A 15,041-nucleotide genomic window follows, 5' to 3' on the forward strand; every position below is an offset into this window, starting at 1 on the left:
GAATGTGCCTTTAGTCCCTCGACATTCCCTTTCAGCCATGATATCATTACTTGTGTGTTGTTTATATTGTGAGTGGAATGTGCCTTTAGTCCCTCGACATTCTCTTTCAGCCATGATACCATTACTTGTATGTTACTTATATTGTGACTGGAATGTGTCTTTAGTCTCTCGACATTCCCTTTCAGCCATGATATCATTACTTGTATGTTGCTTATATTGTGACTGGAATGTGCCTTTAGTCCCTCGACATTCCCTTTCAGCCATGATATTATTACTTGTATGTTATTTATATTGTGACTGGAATGTGCCTACCTTTGCCTACTTTTCAGCTGTGATCATGAGTCATGGAATGATATTATTATTATCATAGTTATGGAAAGCTCTAATAGGTAAAAAGAAGTGTAAGCATCGTTCGACAAGTAAATTTGCGGATGTAAATAATGTTCTTTCTCTCGAGGAAACTCTGTTTGAAAACAGTTCTTTCAAGAGAGTGGCGTATCTTGTTTATCCCGTTAACGTGTTTGTTTGCTGCTTTCGTGATAACACGTTAACGTAGTCAATTATGCATTTTGAATAAATTTTACGAGTAAGCAATTTTTCTCCGCTCTCCACATTACATCTGTATCTCTTCTGCCTGCCCGAGGGTTCATAGTGATTTTATTCATACAGTAATGATTTAAGCTTTGCTGGCGGTTCGCCCTTTTGCCCTTTGGAGGACTTTTCTTTTCTCTTCTCGCTCTGTCAAAATTTCTTTCCATCCCAAAAATGCCTCGACTTTTAGACGGATTTTTACTGCCACCCGAACATTCTTTAGCGAGGACTTTCAGCTGTTGCTCATGAATTTTTCAACCGGAAATCATTCTTTCCCTCGTAGGAAACTTTTCCGTCTCGCCAGTTTCCTCTTCGTCTCCTGAAAGAAATATTGACTTTTCAGAGAGCCTCTGTTTCTCCTCGAGGAGTCGTCGTAGGGAGTTGTTTTCCAGCTCGCCATTAGCGCCAGCTCTTGTAAGCTCATTTAGCGAAGAGTAGCAGCAACGGGGCAGCTCTCCAGCAATCATTCGAAGCTCTCTTCCGACAGGTGGGGCCTCCTGCAGCCGAGCTGTTTGATGGAAATGCATTAAGGTAATTGCCAGCCCCGTGCCGACCTTCGTAATGGTCCGGTGTGTAGATTGTATTAAGTAGTCAGGGAAAAAGGAAAAATAAAAATGATATCGGTGGTGGCTTTTGAGAATGAAAAAGATTGTTTTTGGGGAGGGCGGCCGGGTAGGTAAAGATAAATCTGAATGATGGTTTTCGTTCTTTCCTCGAAATGAAAAATACATTTTTTTTCTTTCCATTTAGCAAAAGAAAGAGAAAATCCGATTGTTGGCTTGTGGGAAAAAACAGATTCTAGTTTTTTGAAGTTTTCTTCTCTTTTTTTGAGACAGATTTTTTCATATTTTTACTAGTGGGAAAGAGAATCAAGAAAAACCGGCATTATTATTTTTTGGAAAAGTGAAAAACATTAATTTTGGAAGGACAAGTCATGTTTCAGAATTTTTTCACTACTGTGGCGTTAAAAAAATTAGAAATTTAAAATTTTGCGGGCATGAGACTGCTTCTCGTGATCTAATAATATAATAATAATAATAATAATAATAATAATAATAATAATAATAATAATAATAATAATAATAATAATAATAATAATGAGAAAATTTTTATATTTTTATTGTTCCTAACATATTTGTCGATTTTACTCAACAATGGAATAATTTTTTATTTAAAACTAGTTAAAAATATTCTTATTTTTAATTTCAGGTCTCAAATGATAATTCTTTTTGTAAAGTCGCCTCTTATAAAATTACGAAATAGGAGAACCTGTTCCGTGCTTTGGCAGTTCTTTCAAGAAGGACGTTCCCACGAGATGTTCCCAAAAACAATAACAATAGTAATAGTAATAACAGTCATGAGAGTAATATTAAAAATGAATCTGAAAACGACCCACATTCCTGATTAGAACACTGAGGGGCAAAAGAGGCCGACCGCGTTCCGTCTTCGGTCAAATGGAAATCTCATTTTCTCTCTAATCCCAAACCAAAAGTCCGTAGGAATCTCGTTTCTTTCGTGAGATGAAAAAGGACACACGAAGGATGTTATGAAGGATTCTCTTTCGAGGGCGAGGGAGACAAAAAAGTCCTCTGGTCCCCGACTAAGGATTCTATTCTATTCGGTAATTAATTTTTCTTTTCTTGGGCGGGCGGATAACTGAAGCCATTTTCAAAAGAAGACTAAGGGGAAGAGAGAAGAAAGGATTTCCCAGCCCGAATGACCTTCATGGGATGATTCCAGAGCTTTGTAGTGGATGGTTTAGACTAGTCTCCGAACCGGGAAAATGTTAGATATGGTATCCCGATGGTGTTCCGACGGATTCTCTTGAAGTTACGGGGACAGGGTCGAAAAAAATGCTTGTAGAAAAAAGAAGATTGGTAAATTCGTCCTCTTTCACTCTTTCAGCCTCCTGGGACTCATTGTGACCCATTGCCTATCACACCAGTCTCATAAGGTATGTTGCTCGGCCTTATGCTAATGCCCCTGCAAGTGTTCAATGGAATATATGCGCCTCTGGCATTTACTAGTGGTCACTCATATGGGTTTCGAGGAGGTCACATTTTGAACAAATTCTCCTCTCCCCGTAGGAGAGTAGCTCCCTCAGTGAACCTCAAATGATGGGCTGTAGGCGTTCTTGAATAGTGTTTGAAGCGTCCGTTAAGCCCTTAGCTGCATCTAATTTTAAGCCTTTTATTTTACTTTCATTCCAGTTTCCTTCCTTCAATTTTGCTGTCCAACTGTTTCCTCTTAGTCAAGCTGTGTGGTTTTAGAACTTTATATTGCTGTCCAACACCTCTTACGCCCCTTTTCACTGGCTTGGGCTCTGAATGGTTGAAAGTGCCCCAGTCCTTGGTTTGACATCATAGGTTTCATAAAATTTAAATCAAACCAATATCTCCCCGTAGAGGGTAGTGCTGTCAGTGCACCTCATGCGGTGCACTGTAGGCATTACTTAAAGTTCTTTGCAGCGTCTCTTCGGCCCCTAGCTGTAATCCCTTTCATTCCTTGTACTGTATCTCATTTCATATTATCTTTCTTCCATCTTACTTTCCACCCTCTCCTAACAGTTGATTCACAGTACAACTGCGAGGTTTTCCTTCTGTTACATCTTTCAAACCTTTTACTGTGAATTTCCGTTTCAGCGCTGAATGACTTCATAGGTCCCAGCCCTTTGGCCTAAATTCTATATTCAGTTCAATTCAAACCAATATCTCTTATAAAACAAGAAACTTTGTAAATATGAAAGCAACATTCCAAAGAGGGAATTGAAATGGTTCAGATAAAGAAGTAGAACTTGTAACGAAGAAAATATTTTACAAGTAACTGAAGCAGTAAGTCTCTTGATTTGTAAGGATTACTGAAGTCGATGTTAGTGTGGAACTAGATGTGGTGAAAGAATTGAAGTTATAATATCCACTTTGTACATTAAAATCCCTCAAACATCACGAAGAACAACGGGTTACAATAAGGTCCGATAAACAAAGTGTATGGGACCATTAGTATTATATAAGATTTTTTCATAAGTGATGTTTGATTAATCTAGGGAAAGAAGTTCGTGAACATGTGAAATATTAATATATAATTAGTTATGCTAAAGACTGTTCTGCTATGTTGTTATTGAGAACATTTTTGTTCTGTCGATTAATGTCACCCAGTATTCGCCAGGTTTTCTCTTCGATGTTTTTCTTCAAACTTGTGTCGGTGAAACTTGCGCTAATTAATTTTCGTTTGATGAACTGTTTTTCAATGTAATGATAGTTTTGTTTGGCCTACTCTTTTAGTATAATTTTCTGTTGTGTATAACTCTGTTCATCAAAGAATCGAGGTGTCTGTTGACGCTGACTGTTACCAACCGAATATTTATTTTGATGATTTATTTATTTAGTATTACAGACTGATGTATCACTAACATACGATTTTATTTGCTCTATTTAAAGATGTTTCACAGATGGCTCGGCTTCATCTATCTTAGGTAGTTTAATTTTTGAGTAATTTAATAACTGAAAAAAGTTTTTCATTATAATTTAGTGTAGGAGGAGAGAAAGTTTATCATGGAAATACATTTTTACCTTATGTTAAATACTATAACTTTTCAGCCGAAAATGAAAAGCACAGTATATGTTTTTCCCCATTGAGTTAAATGATTCAAGTTATTCTTCGCTGAAATTTACACAGACAATGTGAATAACGTTTTCTATCTTTATTGATGAATGCAGTTTTGGAAGTAACCTTAAGGATTCCAGTCTGGCCGACCTGAAGTCTATTTGGCTACAACCTCACCTAGCCAAACTAACCTTAGTTGTGGGTGAAATGATTTTTTTAAGTTTACAAGACGTGCTCTCATCCCTGTTCGTTAGTTTCTTCGTTTTCACATTAAAAATAACTGGGCGGAATAATTATAAAAAAAGAAAAAATGGGAAGGCTCTCCTTTCAAGTTAAAAGGGCTTATAATTTTCACAATGGCTCTGCGAGGCAAGTATGGCTACATTATGGAAGAAAGGGGGCTTCCAACATCCTTTTCAAGAAGAAAAGTGAAGTCTTGCTATAAATGAGCTGACATATATTTTCATAGGTATTAAGACTTACGTATAATGTATTCAAATTTCAATAAAATTAGGCCTTATAATTACAGTGTTCATAATATTAAAACTCATCATCATTATCATCAACTCCAACGCCGTGTGACACAAGAGGCCTCTGTTAAATTCTGCTACTCATTTTCTTCCACAAATCTCCACTCACCTCCAGCCTCAATTCTCGCTGTTCTCTTCCAGATAGGTCTGGGTCTTCCAGCTCTTGTGGTGTTCCCAGGAGCTTAGCTGGCAGTATCACATACTGTTCTCCCAGTCATTGCGCAAAGGACATATCTAAAGCCATGTCCATCTCCCTTCCATCATTATCTCATCTACATAAGAAACAGTTGTAACATACCTTATGGTATTATTTCTAACTCTATCCTGTCAACTGACAACCAGTGTTCTTTTTAAAGTTGTATCCTCAAAGACAAATGTTGTATCCTCAAAGACAAAATTTATTGGATACAGTTTCATTGTCATACGGCAGTTCATTGGTAAAACTATTGTATTTGAACGCGGACCAGAATATACTAGAACCTCATTCGGGTAAAAGTACATCAGAGGGCCAACCAATAGGCTCCCTTCAGGTGAGAGCAGATCCTGATGGAAATGCATTAAGGTAAATGCGAATCGGGAATACCTGTAATAATGGAATGGGGAATGGATGATCATATATTAGATTAAAATCCAAAAGGGGAACAATGAAAAAATGTATGAAATAAATTAATGGAAAAGAGAGTCCATGAGGGTTTCGACGATCGAAGTTAAATTGGTATTCTTGATTACATGGCAAAAATTTTTATATTGAAACAACACACACACACACACACACACACACACACACACACACATATATATATATATATATATATATATATATATATATATATATATATATATATGCATATATATTATATATAAAGTAGTTTGTATTTCTTTGTTTACACAAGGGATATCTCTAGAGAAGAAACAACAAAGTAGTTGGTACCATATTCTTTGTTTATATACATATACACACTCTTGTATGTGTATATATACATATATATATATATATATATATATATATATACATATATATATATATATATATATATATATATATATATATATATATATATATATATATATATACATACATACATACATACACACACACACATTATATACATTTTTTGTCATATTCAGTTAAAAGAGGAAAAATTCTGATCATGATTCAGCACGTATGGCATAAATAAAAGCAAGTTACACTCAACATATTCTTTTAAAAATGCAAAAGGCTCCGCTTCTGCAACGTGTGGATGATGCCGCCATTTTTTCCTGGAATTGTTGCAACTAATTTATGTCATGCGCTTTTAAGAGCCTATTTTTTATCCTAGCCAAAAATGCACATGCAAGTGAGGTCTTTAATTTAAATGATGATAGCGGTGTAAATTCCTTCTTCTCTCTCTCTCTTCTCTCTCTCTCTCTCTCTCTCTCTCTCTCTCTCTCTTGCAGTAAGTACCTGGACGGTTTCCACATTGTCGTATAGTGTCATGATTTTATTTTTGTCTTAAAAAACTCTCTCTCTCTCTCTCTCTCTCTCTCTCTCTCTCTCTCTCTCTCTCTCTCTCTCTCTCTTGCAGTAAGTACCAAGATGGTTTCCGCATTGTCCCATAGTATCATGATTTTATTTTTGTCATAAACATTCTCTCTCTCATCTCTCTCTCTCTCTCTCTCTCTCTCTCTCTCTCTCTCTCTCTCTCTCTCTCTCTCTCTTGCCCCGTAAGTACCTGAACAGTTTCTACATTGTCCTATAGTATCATGATTTTATTTTTCTCATAAAGATCCTTTTATTCTCTCTCTCTCTCTCTCTCTCTCTCTCTCTCTCTCTCTCTCTCTCTCTCTCTCTCTTGCAGTAAGTACCTGGATGGTTTCCACATTGTCTATAGTGTCATGATTTTATTTTTGTCTTAACAATTCTCTCTCTCTCTCTCTCTCTCTCGCAGTTTCGGGATGGTGTCCACATTGTCCTATATTTTAGTATCATGATTCTGTTTTTGTCCTAAAAAATCCTTTTACTCTCTCTCTCTCTCTCTCTCTCTCTCTCTCTCTCTCTCTCTCTCTCTCTCTCTCTCTCTCTCTCTCTCTCTCTAAAACACATGAAAAAGCACCTGTATAGCGTTCACATTTACGTTGTATCATGATGATATATTCCCTCTAACATTATCCAAAAATCGTTTGCTCTCTCTCTCTCTCTCTCTCTCTCTCTCTCTCTCTCTCTCTCTCTCTCTCTCTCTCTCTCTCTCTCTCTCTCTGATATATTTATTCTCTTTGCCGGTGAGGTTTAAGCAAGCCATCCGTGACATTTAAACGAAGTTGTACACATTCAAGTTAAGCTTAATTCGAGTCCCGTTTAAGATCTGAGGTTTATTTCTATTTAATATATTTACATGTATATATATGTATGTACGTACATTTATATATATACATGTATGTATATAATATATATATATATATATATATATATATATATATATATATATATATATATATATATATATATATATATATGTTTGTTTGTATTTACAACACGAAAAAACTTAATTATTTCAGGCAACGAATTCAGCATATATATGTATTGTCTTTAAGCCTAACACAATGATACCTTAATAAAACGAGCCAATGAACCATTATGGAATATTTCTTTAGGGAATCCCCTTAGTGTTGAAACTAGAGCTGGAAAGTATCTGTATTTTTGCAACTGCCCTAAGGCCTCCTTGTTTCGAGAGCTGGCTGTAAAGCTATCCTTTGGGGCCGAGCATTTTTATATTGCAATTCCTTGTATTTTTGTTATTTCTTTTCTCTGAGAAAATTGTGATGAGTTGCTTGTCCCAGTTTTACCAGAAGATAACAATAAAAGACTCCTGATAAGTGTGTGTGACACCTCAGCAGAATAAAGGTGATGACCTTATGAACAGCTGGCACTCGATAGCTCAAGTGGAACAGTCAATATGGTCGATATCGGAAGTTGCTCATCGGCAACCATGGTCTAACGGATGGATTTCCCTGGATGCCGCTCCCATCTATACGGGAGAATAATATTTCACAATGGCGGGGCAAAAGCTCTGAAGCATACGGCATAAATATATTCTCATAGGAGGGAATATTAAACCCAACGAACAATGCTTAGTTTCTGGCAGCTGACAACTAGGGCTCAAGAGACTGTTGCCCTATTCAGATCATTTGCAAGTTCTGATAATTGATGCGTACTCGTCCGTTTCCCATAGAATAAGCAAATTTGTGGTTTCGAAGCCTGGAAGGAAAGGTGTTATAACTAAGGGAGTCATTCCAAATTTTATAAGTACTGCATATTTACTTATAGTGCTTTAGTTCTACATTGTTTTTTCTTTGCAAGACCAAGACCTGAATATAAACTATGTTAAGGAAGGCTTGAGATGTGGAAGATAAACAACTGAAACTACGTGAGTGCCGAATTTTCACAGAGGCCCTTTGCGGCACATGCAGCATTGAAGACGAATATATATACATATATATATATATATATATATATATATATATATATATATATATATATATTTATATATATATATATATATATATATATATATATATATATATATATATATATATATATTTATAATATACTATATTATGGGGACCTTTATAATATTATACTGTACCTTAGGAAACGATGCTTTGCATCTGAAGTCATCCTGATATGAAGTACGAACAACCATTTCAAACTGGAAGAAATAAGATTGTACTTACATGAACACACAAATATATATATATATATATATATATATATATATATATATATATATATATATATACAGTATATATACGTTTAAATATATATATTTTATATACATATATATATATATACATAGTATATATATTCATATATATTGTATTTATAAAATCAATGGAATTAGATCAGACTGCCGGCGTGGAAAATTCAGGTCACCGAAATAGCGTCAGTGAATTTCAGATTAACCGATGGCAAATCCCCGTTGCAGAATAAAGCTTTTGAGAGAAATACATTAAGCTAATTACCTGCGGAAACCAGACCCCGAGCATTGACGGAATTGGTAGATTAGATAAAAAAAAGAAAAATAAAAAGGATTGAAGGGGAAAAAAAAAAACATTTCCCTTTTGAACTTCTTTCGGAAGGGGATCACATTTTTCCTCGGGACTTTTTCTGGGGAAAGTTTCTGTGTCCGTGTGTGTGTGTTTGTTTGTTTGTGTGACCTTTTTCCCTTAAAGTTTTGTTACCAGGTGAGATGGAAGGGTTTGGGCTATGTGGGATAGCGGGCTGGGGTTGTTGGGGGGGCGAGGCGGGGGGAGATACGGAAGAGGATTAGGAGGACGTCGTCGTCTATCCTTGATAGGTTTTTGCGTATTTCTTTCTTTCTTTCTTTTTTCTTTCTTTCTTTCTGACGCATTATTGCTGATATTTTTCTGAACACCAGTATGTGCATCAGTTGTTCAATGGATTTTATGCGCATGTGTATAAGAATGTGTGTGTGTGTGTGTGTATTCACGTTTGTCATTTGTAAAAAGTAAAATTTTTTACTATAAATTATATTTATTTTTGATTGTAAATATTCAGCAACTAAATTTATATATATGTAATATCTATATATATATATATATATATATATACATATATATATATATATATATATATATATATATATATATACATACATATATATATATATATATATATATATATATATATATATATATATATATATATATAGAGAGAGAGAGAGGGAGAGAGAGAGAGAGAGAGAGAGAGAGAGAGAGAGAGAGAGAGAGAGAGAGAGAGAGAGAGAAGATTCTGTTACAAGGATCCGAGCTGAGGACATTCACAAAGATGTTGCACTGGGTGGCCTCTATACAGGAATAAAGCCCATCTTTTTACAACTTAGAATTTCGCTACAGAGATGGTAGATACTATTCAGAGATGGAAATCCCCCTTTTCATCTGCATTATGGAACTGATAAGAGAGAGAGAGAGAGAGAGAGAGAGAGAGAGAGAGAGAGAGAGAGAGAGAGATTGAAACCCCCCTAGGAAAATTATCTGCTGATTTGTGGCTCCCATAAATGAATAGGTTTTGTCGAGAGTTTCGCTGAAAGTTTTTCGTTGTTATTATTGTTGTTGTTTAAAGGCCCTGAGCCTAATATAAATTTTTATTTCAGTAATTTAAGTAAAGTAATGACCATATGTCTGGGTCCACAGTGGTATGAGTTTGTTGGATGTTATTTTGTTTTTCTGGATTTCGGCGAGCAAGGGTCAGACATATTAGAAAAAGTATTATAAGCCTTTTTCTGGCCTCGGGCCAGTTTATTTTAGACAGTGAACACCAGCTGTGAGGGATTAAAAGGAAACAGTCTAGTTTCACATGAGAAGTTTTCTTAGATAAGCAAGAAGTGAGAACTTATCTGTTTTTTTTTTTAAATGATGTCTATTAATGTGGCATTCAAATCACCATGGACGACCTCTCCTTTTCTTTCAAACACAGTTTTAACCTTTGCCAGACATTCTCTTGTACAATGACAATTTTTTCATAAGATTTTGGAACATTTTGATTTCATCATCCCAGTCTAAAGCCGACGAAATTTCCCATTCCCTCGTACATCACCGTCAGTCAGCAATACAGATATGGTTGCTACTTGTCATTCAGTTTTACACATAGACCGGTTTCTTTTGGTTTCACTTTATGGCGTTGTATCCAGCTTTTTCTCCTGAAACATCGTAGAAAGTCATCATTTTTATCACCGCATCCATAAGCATTCGCAACCTCATCATTTTTATCAGTTTGCAACCCCGAACACGGTTTGGGGTTGTAATGTAGACCCCAGCCTGGCAATGGTGACCTTCACATCACATAGTGTGATTAATTAAAATTTTATTATTATTATTATTATTATTATTATTATTATTATTATTATTATTATTATTATATTATTATTATTATTATTATTATTATTTACTAGAACCCTACCATGAGTTGAAAGGGTGATTGTCGTTAACTGCATTGAAGATGCCTAACTTCCATTTAAGGGAGATTTCTATACCTATGGTCTCTCAGTCTCTTCTATATATATATATATATATATATATATATATATATATATATATATATATATATATATATATATATATATATATATATATATATAAATATACATAATATATATTATATATATGCACATGTATGTGTATGTGCATGTATGTGTGTATTTATATATCAAGTAAACACCAACCATAATTGCAACAGTCTCGTGTAAACAGGCCGTTTAAAAGCCGGGGCACCCCCCTGAATGCAAAGTAATCTGCCAGATGTGAGAATAATGTAATAATTGGAATGCGAAACGTTATGGAGAAAACACTAACGAGGGCTCCGGTCCTCCATTAGCGGGACAATCTTAACTGCATTTGCGGGATTGCAATAGCAATATTCAACGAGGAATTCCACCGCCCAGACTCAGTTCTGGTCGCTAATACCGCGAAGGAATGACAGCGGTGACTAGTTAAACCCGCAATTGTCCAAGCGTTTACAGTGATGTTTCTCTTTCGTGTTTGTATTAGGGAAATTTAAGGAAGTTTTTGTTTTTATTTATGTTTGTTTGCAAGCAATGTCATTCTCGTTCACCTCTCGCCTCCTAAAATCTCGCAGTACTGCACATTACGCATCAGTAACCACCCAGTTGTCCTTCGTTCTCTCGACATGGTTAAACCACCACAAAAGAAAACACCGAGATTGCGAGGTCATGTGCAATCCAATGCTGCAAATGAGTAGTAAAAAAAGCAGTACAATTTTTTAAAAAGTGTTTTGATCGTGTGTAAAGTCCGTTTCACCAGTGTTGTATCTTGTCTAAATAAATAGATGTTAGTAAACGTTGTATACTTAATACCAGTGTAATGGGCATTTGAATGCTCACTATTAGCATGATGGCCATTTGAATGCTCTCGATGAATGTGGGCATGATTGAAGCTTGAAGAGTTAGGTTTAGCCAAGTGTAAGCCGAGAATGATTGATTAAAATAGATTCTGAAAACATTTTCAAGAACGTTTACCTCTTGACATTGTAACGCTGAATTTTTCCAGTAAATGTACGGATAGGCATCTTATTGCCCTTATCCAGGCCAGCGCCGACAGAAACTGGAAAATACAAGAAAGAATCTTAAATGTAACTGCGTGGGATATAGGAAATTACCAGCCTGGGAAAACGAAGTTTGGAGATAATAGTCTGAAGCTCTGAATTTGTGGAATACTGGCGCAGGTTAAGAAGCACATTATTATTCTGTGATCCATTGATGCTAGAGTGATATCGGCTGCACTGAAGTATTTCTGGGATTATGCTGAGTGCCTGTGTTTTTATGGCCTCGTGTCAGGTGTTAAAAACAATTTTATTTTTATCGTGTAGGCTAAACGTCTGGATGTTTCCTATGTTTACTGGTGTAAAATATGTACCCTCCAGGCTTTCTGTTAATTCAGAGAACGTCGTAAGCAACCACAGAAATGTATATTACACTTAAAAAATGGGACTGTCAACAAACAAGTTCGGAGTTCTTCTTGACATCCAAAATAGGATTTAAGTCTGTTATTGAAATCATGGATCGTCTTGTACAGCCATAAAATACTTAAGGCAATAATTGGACCAGACTGATTATTAAAATGACTACAGATATACTTCTGATGCCCGAAATAATTCTCAATTTAAGCACTATTGGCTGTTCGGGACCCCTCATGATATTGTCCACTTCAAAACAATTCAGTGTGTTGTGATAATAACAGGGAGTCTGCTAGTATTAATCAATTAAAGAACCTTGGGGAATAGAAAAATAATATTGCTAGACTAGTATGATGCAATACAAATGAGTTCATTCTAATTAATATAGAAACTATAATAAATATCAAATCCAAAATAGAAACTAAATAACTGAATACCGTTTGATAAAGATAATGATTCAATTTCAGACTTAATCATTGCAGTCAAAGCAGTGCTTAAAAATTGTAAAAAAGAGAAAAGTTAAATACGGCCCCTTATTCCTGCTCGTAAGGTTTGTGCCTCAGTGTGGCTCATTGCCATTCGACCGGTTCCGCTGAGCCTCGTTAAAGTTTGACAGATGATGGATGAATTTGACATAATCCAGAAATCTCGTTCAAAATCGGTTGAAAGAGAAAATTGAGGTGATATTTTTATTATATAAATTTGAAATATAATTGGTTTAACTTTAGAGAAAATGGCTGATATATTAACTTGATATAAAATGTAATGGAAAATCTGTCAAGAAGGGCTTAAAAGGTTAGAGAACCTTGATATATGCCGGTATTTTCTTCTTAAAAGAGCTCTTAAAGATAAAGAATGGACGGCAGACTCATTATTAAACGACACACAGAATGAGCGGATGATGATATAACGTTGTTTTTATATAAACCAGAAACCCCATTCATCAGAGACTGTGTAACTAGAGGATAGACTTATTTTGCTACTATGGTATCCTCTTCAAAAATTCTATTTCGACATCCTCTCCCAGTTGCGAAATAGTTTTCAATTAAATTTGACATCCTCCAACAGTTGGTTGATTTCTGCATCCTCTTCAACAATTACTATTTCGACAACCTCTCCAGCAGTTACGATTTCTTCATCCTCTTCAACAATTACTATTTGGACATCCTCTCCAACAGTTACGATTGCTGCATCCTCTTCAACAATTACTATTTCGACATCCTCTCCAACAGTTACGATTTCTGCATCCTCTTCAACAATTACTATTTCGACATCCTCTCCAACAGTTACGATTTCTGCATCTCTTCAACAATTGCTATTTCGACATCCTCTCCAACAGTTACGATTTCTGCATCCTCTTCAACAATTACTATTTCGATCCTCTCCAGTTACGATTTCTGCATCCTCTTCCATTACTATTTCGACATCTCTCCAGCAGTTACGATTTCTGCATCCTCTTCAACAATTACTATTTGACATCCTCTCCAGCAGTTACGATTTCTTCTCCTCTTCAACAATTCTATTTGGACATCCTCTCCAGCAGTTACGATTTCTTATCCTCTTCAACAATTACTATTTGACATCCTCTCCAACAGTTACGATTTCTGCATCCTCTTCAACAATTACTATTTCGACATCCTCTCCAACAGTTACGATTTCTGCATCCTCTTCAACAATTACTATTTCGACATCCTCTCCAACAGTTACGATTTCTGCATCCTCTTCAACAATTGCTATTTCGACATCCTCTCCAACAGTTACGATTTCTGCATCCTCTTCAACAATTACTATTTCGACATCCTCTCCAGCAGTTACGATTTCTGCATCCTCTTCAACAATTACTATTTCGACATCCTCTCCAGCAGTTACGATTTCTGCATCCTCTTCAACAATTACTATTTCGACATCCTCTCCAACAGTTACGATTTCTGCATCCTCTTCAACAATTGCTATTTCGACATCCTCTCCAACAGTTACGATTTCTGCATCCTCTTCAACAATTGCTATTTCGACATCCTCTCCAAGATTACGATTTCTGCATCTCTTCAACAATTACTATTTCGACATCCTCTCCAACAGTTACGATTTCTGCGTCCTCTTCAACAATTGCTATTTCGACATCCTCTCCAACAGTTACGATTTCTGCATCCTCTTCAACAATTGCTATTTCGACATCCTCTCCAACAGTTACGATTTCTGCATCCTCTTCAACAATTACTATTTCGACATCCTCTCCAACAGTTACGATTTCTGCATCCTCTTCAACAATTGCTATTTCGACATCCTCTCCAACAGTTACGATTTCTGCATCCTCTTCAACAATTACTATTTCGACATCAGTTACGATTTCTCCTCAACAGTTACGATTTCTGCGTCCTCTTCAACAATTACTATTTCGACATCCCTCCAGCAGTTATGATTTCTGCGTCCTCTGCAACAATTACTGTTCGACATCCTCTCCAACAGTTACGATTTCTGCATCCTCTGCAACAATTACTATTTCGACATCCTCTCCAACTGCAGTTACGATTTCTGCATCCTCTGCAACAATTACTATTTATTTCGACATCCTCTCCAACAGTTGATTTCTGCATCCTCATCAACAATTACTATTTCGACATCCTCTCCAACAGTTACGATTTCTGCATCCTCTTCAACAATTACTATTTCGACATCCCTCTCAGTTACGGTTCTCCATCCTCTGCAACAATTACTATTTCGACATCCTCTCCAACAGTTACGATTTCTGCATCCTCTTCAACAATTACTATTTCGACTTCCTCTCCAACAGTTACGATTTCTTCATCCTCTTCAACAATTATTATTTCGACATCCTCTCCAACAGTTAC

The 15,041-nt window shown here is 35.8% G+C and overlaps 1 protein-coding gene across 1 annotated transcript; it reads right to left on the reverse strand.

Annotated features, from left to right (window-relative positions):
- Positions 1 to 13,764: 13,764 nt before the first annotated feature.
- Positions 13,765 to 14,646, reverse strand: LOC136839069 (uncharacterized protein YdhT). The gene is made up of 3 exons (XM_067104732.1): positions 14,637 to 14,646; positions 14,249 to 14,517; positions 13,765 to 14,208 (listed from the first exon to the last, which is right to left on the reverse strand). The coding sequence occupies exons 1-3, from the start codon at positions 14,644 to 14,646 to the stop codon at positions 13,765 to 13,767; spliced, it is 723 nt and encodes a 240-aa protein (XP_066960833.1).
- Between the last annotated feature and the right edge of the window lie 395 nt (positions 14,647 to 15,041).

The sequence above is a fragment of the Macrobrachium rosenbergii genome, chromosome 5, assembly GCF_040412425.1.
Source record: "Macrobrachium rosenbergii isolate ZJJX-2024 chromosome 5, ASM4041242v1, whole genome shotgun sequence".
In the NCBI taxonomy this organism is placed as follows: Eukaryota; Metazoa; Arthropoda; class Malacostraca; order Decapoda; family Palaemonidae; genus Macrobrachium; species Macrobrachium rosenbergii.